This window comes from Giraffa tippelskirchi, chromosome 7 (genome assembly GCF_054371585.1).
Source record: "Giraffa tippelskirchi isolate mGirTip1 chromosome 7, T2T-mGirTip1v1.2.pri, whole genome shotgun sequence".
Lineage (NCBI taxonomy): Eukaryota > Metazoa > Chordata > Mammalia > Artiodactyla > Giraffidae > Giraffa > Giraffa tippelskirchi.
This window is the reverse complement of record NC_137281.1, coordinates 107,111,632-107,125,401: the sequence shown is the minus strand read 5'-3', so window position 1 is coordinate 107,125,401 and position 13,770 is coordinate 107,111,632. Positions and strand designations below refer to the sequence as shown.

The 13,770-nt window shown below is 46.7% G+C and overlaps 1 protein-coding gene across 1 annotated transcript in view; it reads left to right on the top strand.

The window, feature by feature from the left end:
• The window catches only part of NID2 (nidogen 2), an 85,762-nt gene that overhangs the window by 65,316 nt on the left and 6,676 nt on the right, over positions 1-13,770 (top strand). Inside the window, exons 10-14 of the mRNA XM_081507256.1 lie at positions 488-616; positions 1,526-1,669; positions 9,004-9,123; positions 12,492-12,713; positions 13,334-13,503. Coding sequence (XP_081363382.1) covers positions 488-616; positions 1,526-1,669; positions 9,004-9,123; positions 12,492-12,713; positions 13,334-13,503 — 785 coding nt within the window. The remainder of the gene's footprint in view (positions 1-487; positions 617-1,525; positions 1,670-9,003; positions 9,124-12,491; positions 12,714-13,333; positions 13,504-13,770) is intronic.

Here is a 13,770-nt window from a genome sequence, read left to right as displayed (position 1 = left end):
TTTTATAGTCTTAAATATTGTCATTTTGAGCCTGAATCAAGTATTTTTTACATTCATTAAAGAGTGCATTTTTCTGGTTACCTTCAGATTTCAGACATCCATTTCATCCATTTCTTTCAGTTACTGTATCTCAAAAGCAGTCATGGAGATTTCTTTACACTTGAAAAGAAACATGGTTACTCTGTGTGTTTTTCTTCTCAATGTTCAGAGTTGCTTAAATGTTTAAAGAATTCTCAGAATATTTGTTCAGAACACATCTCCCTGGGGCTCATACTTGAATGACTTGAAATAAATGTTTATTTTTATGATGGTCTGCAATGTGCATCTACATCTGGTGCTGAGGCAGCCTGCACTTTGCCCCCTGTTTAGTCTACCGACCTCTAGTCCCACTGAAACCTCTCAGGGGTGAGAGAATTCTGAGTCTGCAGACCTTCCACTTGTGGGGCCTTTGGTTTAAGCAGCCCTTTCTGTTCTTAATCCTCCTTAGATGTCAATGAATGTGCAACTGGCTTCCACCGCTGCGGCCCCAACTCTGTGTGTGTCAACTTGCTGGGGAGCTACAGATGTGAGTGCCGGAGTGGTTACAAGTTTGCAGACGACCGGCATACCTGCATCTGTGAGTGCCCACCCGTGCTCCGGGATGCATGACTGTTTCCACTGTGGCTCTACAGAAGCACTGTTGCATGGTTTTCTAGGAAACAGACAATTCACATGGAAAGAACCCAAAGCTATGGCTCAGTTCAGTCCTGTGTGTTGGGGTTTTGTTTTTGTTTGGGTTTTTGTTGTTGTGTTGTGCTATGTATCTATCTAAATAGAAATTTTTGGTGTAAGTCATGGAAGGATGTTCACCTCTGTCAGGACTGCTGTGTAGCTGGATGTTTGGCCCAATCATGTAGTAAGACTACGAACTTTTCTAATACCAACAGCTCTAAGTAGAGGTCAAGTGTTTCTCAAATCAGAATGACATGGATTTTGTAATTCAAAGAGGCTTGTCCTATTTGACTGACCAAAAGCTCCATTGGTAATAAATACACCCTTTCTAGAGTTTCAGAAAAATACTTGACATAAGAGTGTATCCAAAAGAACTAGAATTCCAAAGTCATTCCATTGTTAGAGCTAGATGATATTAGAGAAAACCCACTTTTGAATCCAGTGAGATGAAAAGGTAGCAGCAATCATAGAGACTCGTGTGTGTGGGTGTATGTACATGTACACACAGGCATGCCAAGCAGCAGTGTTCTGCTTTAGTCAAAGACATTTGCTGATGACTTATTTTCATGCCTAGTGTTATAGCCATAAACCAAGACCAGCACTTCTTAGATTGTAATTTGCATACAACCATCCAGGGATCTTGTTAAAATTCCTATTCCAGTTCACTGACTCTGGGTTGGGGTCTGGGAACCGCATTCCTTGTAAGCCCCCAGGTTTCCCCATGCTGTTGGTGTGCAGATCACACTGCAAAGAGCAGGGCTCACCCATTTGCAGGCCTGGGCTCTTGGACACCTTTGCCTTCTTCTCTCTTCAGCGATCACCCCACCTCCCAACCCTTGTGAGGATGGCCGTCATAACTGTGCTCCCGCCAGCCAGGCCCAGTGCATTCACCATGGAGACGGCTCCTTCAGCTGCACCTGCCTGCCTGGTTACACCGGAGATGGGCACCGGTGCACCGGTGAGTACCTGTGGGCGGCTCAGTGACCCTGAAAGTTGCTTTGGATGCACATCCCCACATCCCCAGGGCCTCTCAGAAACCTCTCCTTTCCTTTGACTCACACCTCCTGGAACTGCTGGAAGAGAAAGAAAAAAGGTGTCCTTTGACTCAGAGGCCAAATGTGATTGCCTTGGCACCAGATTGTTGAGCGAGTATGGTTGTCCTTGGAGGAGACGTGCCTAGAGCAGTGGGGAGCTCCTGCCAGCTTGCAGTCTCCTGTTGCCTGGAGCTAGTGTAGCTTGGAGGGATGTGAGGGGAAACTGTATATTTCCCTGGGAGGAAGTCTCCATCCTTCAGTCTCTTTAGCTAATGGCTTAATTCAGCACTTCCAAGTCTTGCCCAATTTTTAGTTGCTATTCCCCTGCTTGAAGTGGTATTTGAAGCAATCTCTAAACATACATACAATTCTTTATGTTTAATTTATTCCTTCTCTCTCTCTCTCTAAAAGGGGAAAGGGAAAGAGAGAAGAAAAATCCACAGATATAAAAGGATATTAATGCATACCTAAGTATTCAAAGCTTTCCTTCCAGAAATCTAACTATCTTTAAGAGTTTATACCATATTTTATAAAATCACTAAGCCAGAAAGCAGGACTAACTGTTCAAATTTAACTGGAAGATGTATGAGGTTGCTACTGAAAAACTAGGCATAATACTCTGATTATAAATGTTCATGAAACTGGGATTCAGTCAGTTCAGTTCAGTCGCTCAGTCGTGTCTGACTCTTTGCGACCCCATGAATCGCAGCACACTGAGGCTTCCCTGTCCATCACCAACTCCCGGAGTCTACCCAAACTCATGTCCATTGAGTCGGTGATGCTATCCAGCCATCTCATCTTCTGTTGTCCCCTTCTCCTCCTGCCCCCAATCCTTCCCAGCATCAGGGTCTTTTCCAATGAGTCAACTCTTCACATGAGGTGGCCAAAGGATTGGAGTTTCAGCTTCAACATCAGTCCTTCCAATGAACACCCAGGACTGATCACCTTTAGGATGACTGGTTGGATCTCCTTGCAGTCCAAGGGACTCTCAAGAGTCTTCTCCAACACCACAGTTCAAAAGCATCAATTCTTCGGTGCTCAGCCTTCTTCACAGTCCAACTCTCACATCCATACATGACTACTGGAAAAACCATAGCCTTGACTAGACGGACTTTTGTTGGCAAAGTAATGTCTCTGCTTTTTAATATGCTATCTAGGTTGGAAACTATCTATGATACTGGGATTGCTGCTGCTGCTGCTAAGTCGCTTCAGTCGTGTCCGACTCTGTGCGACCCCATAGACGGCAGCCCACCAGGCTCCCCCATCCCTGGGATTCTCCAGGCAAGAACGCCGGAGTGGGTTGCCATTGCCTTCTCCAGTGCATGAAAGGGAAAAGTGAAAGTGAAGTCGCTCAGTCGCGTCCGACTCTTCGAGACCCCCATGGACTGCAGCCTACCAGGCTCCTCCGTCCATGGGATTTTCCAGGCAAGAGTACTGGAGTGGGGTGCCATTGCCTTCTCCATACTGGGATTAGTAGTACCTTAATATAGAGATCATTCAGTAAGCCTACATAATTCACTAAAGATCTTCAAAACATCTGTCAGTAAAAAACACAAATAATGGTTAAATGAGATACTTGGAAATGAGAGAATGGTGGGAAAGGAGTCAGTTTTAGGGACAGAAATCTAAAATGCAGGCTTTCCCCTCTTATCAAACCGCTTTTTGCATCTGTCCCGGAATACCTGGGCCCACTGAGGAAATTTGCTAAAAACAGCCTTATAACTCTAGGAGCTTCTTTGTTGTTGTTCAGTCCCTCTTGTGTCCGACTCTTTGCAATCCCATGGACTGCAGAACACCAGGCTTCCCTGTCCTTCACTATCTTCCGGAGATTGCTCAAACTCATGTCCATTGAGTTGGTGATGCCATCCACCATCTTGTCCTCTGTTGTCCCCTTCTCCTCCTTCTCAAACAGATCAAATAGCCTGTTCTTAGATAGATCAGATCTTCTTAAACAGATCACGTAGCCTGGCCCCACCCTCCTCACCAGCCATTGGCTTCTTCTTCTCCTCCCCTTTCCCTTTGGTTTCATCTGGATAGGCTGAATGGACCAGCAGCCTAAAGCCATGTGTTCTTGACAGAACAGATGTGTCAGGGCAGCAGAGCCCTCCGCTCCTTTCCAGATGTGGGGCTTTTTGAACCTGGCTCTTGAACGTTTCCACTTCTGATGTACAGAAGCTTAGCTGTATGGCTTTCTTGAAAACACAGTTTATATTGAAATGACCCAAAACTGTGACTCAGTTCAGCCCTGAGGTTGTTTTTTCTCCCTAAAAACAACCCCAGGTTTAGACAGAGCTCAAGTGCTTTTCAAATTAGGATGGAGTAGAGGTGTAAGTCATAGATGCTTGTCCCCTTTGACCAGCCAGAGAGCTCCATCTGCAACAGATACTCTACACAGATGGAGTCACCCTCTAGGTCTGGGGGTGGGGGGTGGGAGGAGGCATCAGGTGATGCGCACAAACCTCTCGCGTTTCTGCTGAGCCCCATGGTAGGAATACTGCTTTTTCCTCCCTTGTGGAAACTCATCATTCAGTTTGACTTAACACACTACTGGCTCTCAGAAATGAGAATGCACAGAGAAAAAAATCTTGTCAGTAGAATTTCACATTTAAACATCTGGCTGCTCAGGTCTGGTGTTTCGAAAGTATTTCATTCTTTAGGTCTCTGGTTTAAAACAAAGAAGTTGAAATTAATTGCCGCTTAGATGTGATGAGGATTAAAATCAGAATGTTAATGTAGGTGAGCTGCTGCTTGTCCTAACCCCTTTGAGAATCATTCTCCCTTCTTTTAACTTCTGCTTGTCTTGGAGGACTTGGGTTACCTTCTGGGGTTGTAGTAGGACCTTGAAATTAGCTACTTTTCCATGCTGGGAGTTTTCTAGGATTGTAATTCTTTGCTATGGTTGCCCTCTTTCTGATTTCAGGGACATTTTCAATTGTCCCTATTTCATCTCTGCTTCTCTACTTTAGGGATTCTTTCTGGAACCCACAAACTCAAATGCATGCCAGGCCAATCTGTTGCTTCCCCAGTGTATTAGTAATCTATTGCAGCATAACCATTTACCCCAACACATGGCAGCTTAAAACAGTACACAGTATTATTATCTGTATGGTCTAGCTCATTCATTTGCTTTAGGATCCTCACAAGGCTGCAGTCAGGGGGTCTGCCAGACCTGGGGTCTCAGCTGGGGTCCAGGTGGGGAAAGAGGCTCACGTGGTTATTGGCAGGATTCCATTCCCCAAGGACTTTCAGGTCCTTGCTGGCTATTGCCTGGAGGCGACTTTCAGCTTCTTGCCACTCAGACCTCTCCCACAAGGTAACTTCCTTTATCAATGACAGCAGCAGGAGGCCTACTAGCAGGTTGGCAGTGACCACAAAAGTGATGTCTCTTCAGTATTGCTTTAGTGTCTTGGTTGGAAGCCAGTTACTCAAAGGGAGGGGATTATAGAAGACCCTGAATTACCAGGAGGAAGGGATCTTTGGGACTGGCTGAGAGGCTGCCTCTCATAGTCAGTTACCCTGTGGTTGCCGTCCAAGCTTCGGGGCAATAGAAAATAACAGTCATTTTCCTAAAGACCTCTGCTGTGCATAAATCAGGCTGGGCTAATCCTGAAGGTAGCTTGCAGGATAAGTTGTAAATGTATGTGTGTGTGTGTGTGTGTGTGTGTGTGTGTGTGTGTGTGTGTGTGTGTGTGTGTGTGTGTGTGTGTGTGTGTGCACAGTTTTAAAGGCATGTCACAGTGCATGTGTCCCAGTGACAACTGAGAGAGAAAAAGAAAGCGATGAAGGCTCTGTTTTGTGAAAAGTGAACACACTTAGAGCACACATTTGTTTTCAGTCCATCAAACTGGCACTGAAAGAGTGTGTGGGTTTTTCTCCAGCCAGTTTTTTAAAAACCAGTTTCCCTGGGGAGGCTGCCCTTGGCTTTGGGTTCTCGATCTAGCCTGAGTCACAAGCAGGAATTATTTTTATGCAAGCAGAATGAATCTTTTCCAGCTCCCCTCAGTCAGGATTGATTTCAGTCCTGCATTGGTATGAGCTGGATATTTCTCAGGCACGTTTGTCCCTGCGGATCTTAGTGACTCTGCTGGATGGAAAAGCAGATTGTTGTGAGCTGAGACCTTTTTAGGGAGGAGCACATGTGAGTTGAGGAACTGGGTTACAGATGGCCCATTACCTACAGAAGGGCTGTGAGGAGAGGTTCTTACATTGTTCTCACACATGGCTTTTGTGGGAGGAGTGTAGACTCTGGATAAGGTATAGTAAAGTTGGTGTGGCCACAAGCGATGTAGAGACCAAGACTTGAAGGGAAGAAGCTGACTCTACTCACAGGTCCTGCATGCCATGCAGGACCCTGTGGGCACAGTCAGAATCTGGGTTCTGACCGAGTAGGTGGGGAGTGACAACTCACGGGCCAAGCCTTTGTTGGGGTCTGGAGCGGGATCAAGGAGAGTTGGAGTCAGGGAATTTCACCGGGTGGTTTGAAAGCAAACCAGGGGAGTCAGAGGGGGGAAAGCTAGAGTCCAGGGGCTGGGTTTGTTTTGAAGGGATTTCAGCTGGGTTTTGGGTGTGGACTCAGAATTAAGGCAGGGAGAAGAACGTTGAAGCACCAAAGCCTGAACTCAAAATAGAGAATTTTAAACACATTTTCCAAAGAGGTTTTCAGCAGCTTGGTAGCAGATAGAATGGAGAATTGGGCTGAGATTAAGCCATCTGGCATTGTCTGACTGGCCAGGGACTCTCCTGTGCCTTGAACCTTGCTGCCTTGACCTACCAGCCCCTGAAGATACTGACAGTGATGGTTAAGCAGGCCCCTGTCCCTAGGGGTATAAAAAGAAACTCCTCCCTTGCTAAGGAGTTCAAAGTGTCTTTATACTTTCTGCTGACACCTGATCCCCTGGGAAGCTGGGAAGACTTCTTGACTCAAAAGCTCTGGTTCCCCCTACACTCCTCAGGGTTGGCCCTCTGAGGAAGGCGGGTAGCCTGCTCTGCACTTAGGCCCTGGAGTGGCTGGTGGGGCTCCAATTCTCTGACATGGTGCGAGAGCCTCCAAGGAGGAGATGGGGAGCTTGCTTCAGGGAATCTTAAGCTTCTCCAGCTTTGCGGGAGGGGAATTGTTCACCTGTGATGCTCTCAGTCTCTTCAGAGACTTTCTCCCTGTTCATTCGTAAGTTATTGTCTCCCCACGACTTTGCCTTTGGGAGGATGGCTGCTCTTTCAGGTCTGGTTGGAATTCACAAGACACAGACTTTAAGAACATAACTCAGAACCTCTGGGGAATCCTCTTTCTCTTTGTTCACAAAAGTAATCACAAGCAACTGATCTATGGGTTCTAGAAATAGGCCCTGTGTCTCAGGAATTCCTGCTTCCTGCCATTGCCTGGGGTTCCTGTTACCATGAGAAGTACTTTTAGCATATGCATTATGAATAGCTTTAATTTCCTGCATTTGGTTGGATGTTAATTTTTGCAGTTTGGTTTTATAGCATCATAGAAGGCACAAGAAACTGAATGGGCACCAACTTTAGCCAACTGGATATTGGCATTGTCTTTCTGGACAGAGCCAACCTCAAAGATAAGGAAACATGACAATATACAGCCCTGACTGACCAGATTGGAGATAAGTTTCTAGTTGTTGTAATTAATTTGGTTTAGTTTTGGTTAACTGAGGAGCTAACCACTTTAACCTTGCAGATAAATTTATAACCACTGTCCTGTCTTTGTCAGTGAAAGGAAGGCAACCAGGCAGGCCAAATGCTCATCTAGGCAGAGTCTCTCTAGGTGGCATTAACCTTGGTCGTGTCAGGCATTCAAGGTTTTTCAGACTTCAGAGTGAAATAATTTATGGGGGCTACATGCCAGATCCAGAGGATAAGCAATGTAAGTGATTACATTGCTAATTACGATATCAGAGCTATTCCTTTCCCCTGAACAGAGTCTGTGTTGTGTCCAGTATGTCTACTTACTGGTAGATGGGAAAAGCCCTTAGTGACGGGGAGGTGGCTCAGCGCAACGTGGTCACAGCAGGGGTGGCACTGATTACCCCAGGAGAGAATTCATCTGGGACCTGGGAGGCTGAGCGAGGAGCCATGTTTGTCCCCAGCTGACTGATGTCACATTCAGGGCTATAAGTCTCCAGCTTCCAGGGTGCCATGTGTCTCTGTCACAAGCTGTACAGAATTGATGTAGTTCTTTCCGTGACGCCTGTTCTCTTGGTTTACTGCTGATCATCCCGTCCCATGTTTTTTCCCTCTTCACACATTTTTAAAACATTTTTTGTATGTTAGCTCAGGTGTGACTACTTTGCTTTATTTTCCATGGAGCCTTGATCAGATCCACACCCTTGATCCCCTCTTTGCTCAGGAAGACTTCCTGTCTCTGAAGATGGCTTATCTCAACTACTGGCCATTGGTTTCAGCCATTAGATTGTCAGACTTTTTTTTCCTGGCAGCAGGGTGGCTGGGAGGGTAGGAGGGATGTCTTGCTATTGTCAGCCTGCACTGATTTTAGTAAATAAAAGGAATGTAAGTCCACCTTTGTTTGAAGTTTCAGGAAGCTATGAGAAATATGAAAATTAATCCATGTGGTACTGTGTAGAGAATGTTGGGACCTGAATTGTTTGTGCTGAAAATCTGGACAAATTTGAATTTTCTTTTCTATGTGTTGTCTTAAATCCTCTGATAATATTTTTGTTATACTTCTATATTTCTTCTAAAGGTGGAAAGTAAATTTCTGATTAAAAAAAATTTTTTTTTAATTTCTGAAAATTTTTGGACATTCTAGGTAGTAGGAGTCTCTGATTATGTAAGACTGAATGTGTTTGTTAGTTGAGAAGCTAAGTTGGAGCTTCACTGGGTTCCTTTGCATCTATAAATCAGTATTATAGGGAGATAGTGCCAATAAGGAAAGGAAAAAATAAACTATTGTTACATGTATTTATTGTAGTGTTACTGAAAGGAAATGGTTTATGGGCTAAAGGTTAGTTCAAAGGTAATAACTTCCTGGAATTCACTGTAGATGAAAGATGCCAGGATATATTTCTGTGTGAGAGACCACGTTTGACTTCTACACTGAACATGTCCCTTGACTCTGTACCCTTAAGTTCGCCTTTAAGGTGCCAGTGTGTTTCTGCTCCTGCCCGAGGGTCCTCTGAAGTGGACGCCTGGGTGTCGATCCACGCACACTGAGGCATGCGTAGCACAGTCTGTGTGCAGTGAAATCATGCTCCTTCCTTCCCTCCCTCTTTGTCCCTGACCGCTGCAGATGTCGACGAATGCTCGGAAAACAGATGTCACCCCTCGGCCACCTGCTCCAATACCCCTGGCTCCTTCTCCTGCCGCTGCCAACCTGGATATTACGGGGATGGATTTCAGTGCACACCTGGTAAGGTCTGGGAGGCCGCCCCATGTAACTTTGTATCACTTAACTCTGACTTGTGGAGTGCAGGAAATAGTCTGAAGGCTGTTTTAATATCAATGGGGAAAGTAAGTATGACCCTTGAAGGTGGATCCTGGTAGTTTGCTTTAAGCTAGTAACCTCAGCCCTCTTCCCAACGTGTTGATGGGGAATCACTCTTGCTCCTGCCACCTATAGAAGAGGTGCAGGGACCTGTTTTGTTCACCTTTGAGACCGGAGATACTGCTGATGAACTCGTCTGTTATGGTAAGCACTCCCCATCTGCATGGGGCGTGGGGCGTTGGGTATGGTTTCCAAGCACTCGAGTTCATGCCAACTGTAGGTTGCCAAGGCAGACTACTGCTCCTTTGTTGGGTTGTTCAAAGATGGGAATTTTTTCTTTTAATACAGAAGAACTTTATTAATGAAACACAGCTTGGTTTGGTATCATTTTAACCAAAATAATTCCTATACAGATCCATGAGCTCACTATTCAAAGATCAGTTTTTACCAATGAGGCAGGTTCCATAAGTACCAGTCTTGGCTTTTAATGTACGAGAGTAAGAAATGGAGAATTACTTTATTTTTGTAATTTTGATTACAGTTTTGATTTTCATTGCCAGTTTTGATCCTTTTAATAATATGAATTGCTATGGCCAGGACATTAGTGCTTCTAAGATTCATATAAGTAAACATTGGTAATGTTTGATCTGCTGCTGCTACTGCTGCTAAGTCGCTTCAGTCGTGTCCGACTCTGTGCGACCCTATAGACGGCAGCCCACCAGGCTCCGCCGTCCCTAGGATTCTCCAGGCAAGAATACTGGAGTGGGTTGCCATTTCCTTCTCCAGTGCATGAAAGGGAAAAGTTAAAGTGAAGTCGCTCAGTCGTGTCCGACTCTTAGCGACCCCATGGACTATAGCCTACCAGGCTCCTCCGTCCATGGGATTTTCCAGGCAAGAGTACTGGAGTGGGGTGCCATTGCCTTCTCCAAATGTTTGATCTAGATGTCTATATACCCTTGCTTCCACTATAACACTCCTTTTTCTTTCCCTGTTTCTGGGGAAAGATTTTTCAGGTCCCCCACCCCCGCCCCCACCAAAAAAAAAAAAAAAAAATACAGAGAAATTCCATTTCATTCATGCCTAGTCTTTAAAAAGTCTTGATTAAATTCCAGCTGGGATTTGAAGAAATGAGATGGTTGGGAGGTGCCCAAACAGAATGGTTCAGAATCTTGTTAAATTTATTAAGATAGGCGTGTATTAAGGACAGTGATCCAGAAGGGAGCCAAGAGAGTGAGACGTTAATTACAGAAAGAGGGGCATGTTCCTTTGTGCAGACTCTGCCATGACTAGGCCTCTCTTTTGGTGCTGGTTTGGCCTTGGTCGCCATTTCTGACTAGTCTCATCTGCATAATAGGGTCCGCTTTCAAGGGTGAGAGAACACTCTGTGCTCTAAATTCAAAAGTATTTAAAACCCTGCCAGCCAGAAAGAGAAATAAGTCCATGACTGGATTGAGAAACAGCTTGAAATAGTAAGCAATGACGGATGCCCACGTGTAAGTGACGTGAGGTACTCCTTTCCCAGAGGCTGCCTGCTGTGTGTGCCTTGTCGGGTGGTCCCCTGAGAACTGGTGCTCTGAGTTTGGAATGTGGACCGGGGGCGATGCTGGGAACTTCTTCAGGGAATCCCACCCGGTGACGATGGCGAGTGTCTGAGGAAGTGGTATTTCTCTCTCTGGGTCCTCTGAGACACATCTGGGTGAGGAAATCAGTCTTTTTTTCCATGATGTTTTAAAAAAAGCTTTGCTGCCTGTGGGTTATGAGCTCCAGCAGCAACCTGAAGGGCATCAGCTTGCCCCAAACGCTGTGAGTCTTGGAGTTGTGCTCCTTTGGTTGGAGCTCTGAAGATTTTATTCACCATCTTCTGGCTTTCCAGGTGCTCAAATGTCATGTTTCCAGCTGTTCTTTTAAGTCATTGGAGGTTTTGACCAAAGGAATGACATGAGATGACTTTTTTTTTTTAAACAGACTCTGGCTGCTGGTTGAGTTTACTGCAGGGCAGGGGGTGGGGAGCAGGAAAGATGATCGAAGCAGGGAAACCAATAAGAAGGCTAACATACATAGTAATCCTGACACAAGATGACAGGGGTAGATGTGATGAGATGTGAAGATATCAGCTGACATTTTTTGATGTATCAGATGTGGAGTGGGAGAAGGGAGTCAGGGTTTAGTAGGCCTGAACAATGGGAAGATGGTGACGCTGTCTACTGATATGGAGAGGTCTAGGGGCGAGAAGCTTTGGGGGGAGAAAGCCCAGTTTTTGTTCTCCTCTGAGATCCGTTACACATCTACATGGTGATAGAAGTAGGTACTTGGCTGTGTGATCCTGCAGGCTCTGAGTTGCAGGAATTAATGAAGGAGCAATACCTTCTATCAGTACTTAAAATTCCTGTAGGGCATCTTATCTTAGGAGACTGTCAAGTTAAACCGCCTCAAGCCGAGTCCTCTCAGAGAACTGCTGTAACTGGGACAGAGCCTTGGCAGCCCTGTAGAAGCAGTCTGGGAAAAAACTGCTGGTAGGGAAGCTGCTCTGCCACGGAAGCTAACAAGAGTTTCAGCACGGTAGTGAAGAAGGAAGGAAGGAAGGATGGGGAAAGATGCTAGAGAAAGGGAGGGACAGAGCAACATGGTGGGAAGCTGGGGCCTCAGCTTGGAGATAAACCCAGGGCAGGGTAGCCAAAGGACTTCAGGGAGCTGGAGTGTTGCACAGTCAGTATCAAGTTGTTTGCCACCAACTCTATGATCACACATACTAATTATAGTCCGTTTTACTCAATATAGTTTTCCAGTGGACAGATACATAGGGCCACACATAAGCGGGGCATTCGGTAATACTTCCTAAGATACACTGGCCAGTCTCAAGACAGACCTCTCAGATGCAGATCCCGGAGTTTGAAACAAGAAAGGATAAATATTGGCTTTAAGTATCATGTAGGCCACTGAGTCCCCAGGGAAAGTCCCCTGAAGTGCTGTTAGCAGAGGCCCTTTCCCAGGCTGAGCAAGCCCGGCACCCCAGATGTTACCGCCTCTTGTTCTTTCCTGATGTGGCTGGGCCCTGATGACAGTCCTCCTGGCCTGAGGGTCACAGGAGCATCAGGACAACCCCTTCTCCCGATCCCCAGGAGAACCTCCTGGAGCACTTTGCTGCTCAGGGCCAGAATCCAGGGGCTTGGCTGAGGCCTCATTATGGACATGAGGAGGAAGAAGACCAGGAGGCCAGGCCTGGGGATCTGGAACCACATGCTACAGTCTGTCCTTGGCTCACACTCAAAGGCTTTTTGTCCGCATCTGCTCAGAGCCCACCCAGAGGCCCCGGACCGTCTGTGAGCGCTGGAGGGAAAGCCTGCTGGAGCACTATGGGGGCACCCCCAGGGACGACCAGTACGTGCCTCAGTGCGATGACCTGGGCCACTTCACCCCACTGCAGTGCCATGGCAAAAGTGACTTCTGCTGGTGTGTCGACCAGGATGGCAGAGAGGTGCAGGGCACCCGCTCGCAGCCAGGCATCACCCCTGCATGTAAGCACCCTGGGGCAGCCCTCCCTCCCCTCTGCCATGCTGAGGTCCCTGTAGGGAAGCTGCCAGCTGTGGGTGAAGGTGGGCGAATGAGGGGTGATCAGGTCCAATGGAAGAAGTCTCTGATGGGCTGTGCTGATTTATAATCTTGTCCGCCCCAGATCCCAATGTGGATTTAACGTTTGGTTTTGTCATCAGCAGTTGCTGTAATTAGAACATTTGGAGCTCAGTTCAATATACAGTCCCACCCCCTGCTCCCACTACTCTGAGCCCCTGGTGTAAGGGGACATATGTCACCCTGGGGCCCCAAAGAGAAGCTGACACAACAATGGCTCTGGATATTTTTCTTTTTTTTTAAAAAATGGGGGATGTTCTGCTTTGTTCAAAGGGAAATACTTTGTTGTCTTCCTCCCCAGTAATTGGCAGTGATTTGTAAATTGATCTTTGGGAGAAAAAACCCTGGAAATTAGAATTTCTAAGGAACATCTGGGGCACATCTGTCCAGGGTAAAGAACTTCTGATGTTTCTGGAGGCTCTGGCAAGTGGGAAAGTAACTTTTCTTCTCTCCACTGACCGTTTCCTTCGTTCACTCTGCTCCTCTACCTCCCTATTCCTCACCACAGGTATACCCACCGTGGCTCCGCCCACAGTCCGGCCCACACCCCGGCCCGACGTGACCCCTCCACCAGTGGGCACCTTCCTGCTCTATGCCCAGGGCCAGCAGATTGGCCACTTGCCCCTCAATGGTACCAGGCTTCAGAAGGACATGGCCAAGACCCTGCTGTCGCTGCATGTAAAGTGGATATCTCCCCTGGGGGTGGGACTGTATTGGATTATCAGATCTGGGCAAGGCCTGAGGTGCGGGGGCGCTCCTGGAGGGCTTCTGTTTGGCAGTCGTCTTCGGGAACCTTACACACAGAAGGGAGGGGTGCTGTTGCTGGGAGCTGCACCTGACTGATAAAGGCCACTTTCTCCAGTTGGTGTGTGGGGTTTCCGTTATATGGAAAGCGAATTTCAGAGTTGTCAGGATACTGAGGCAGCACTGGGGATCCAAGGGAAA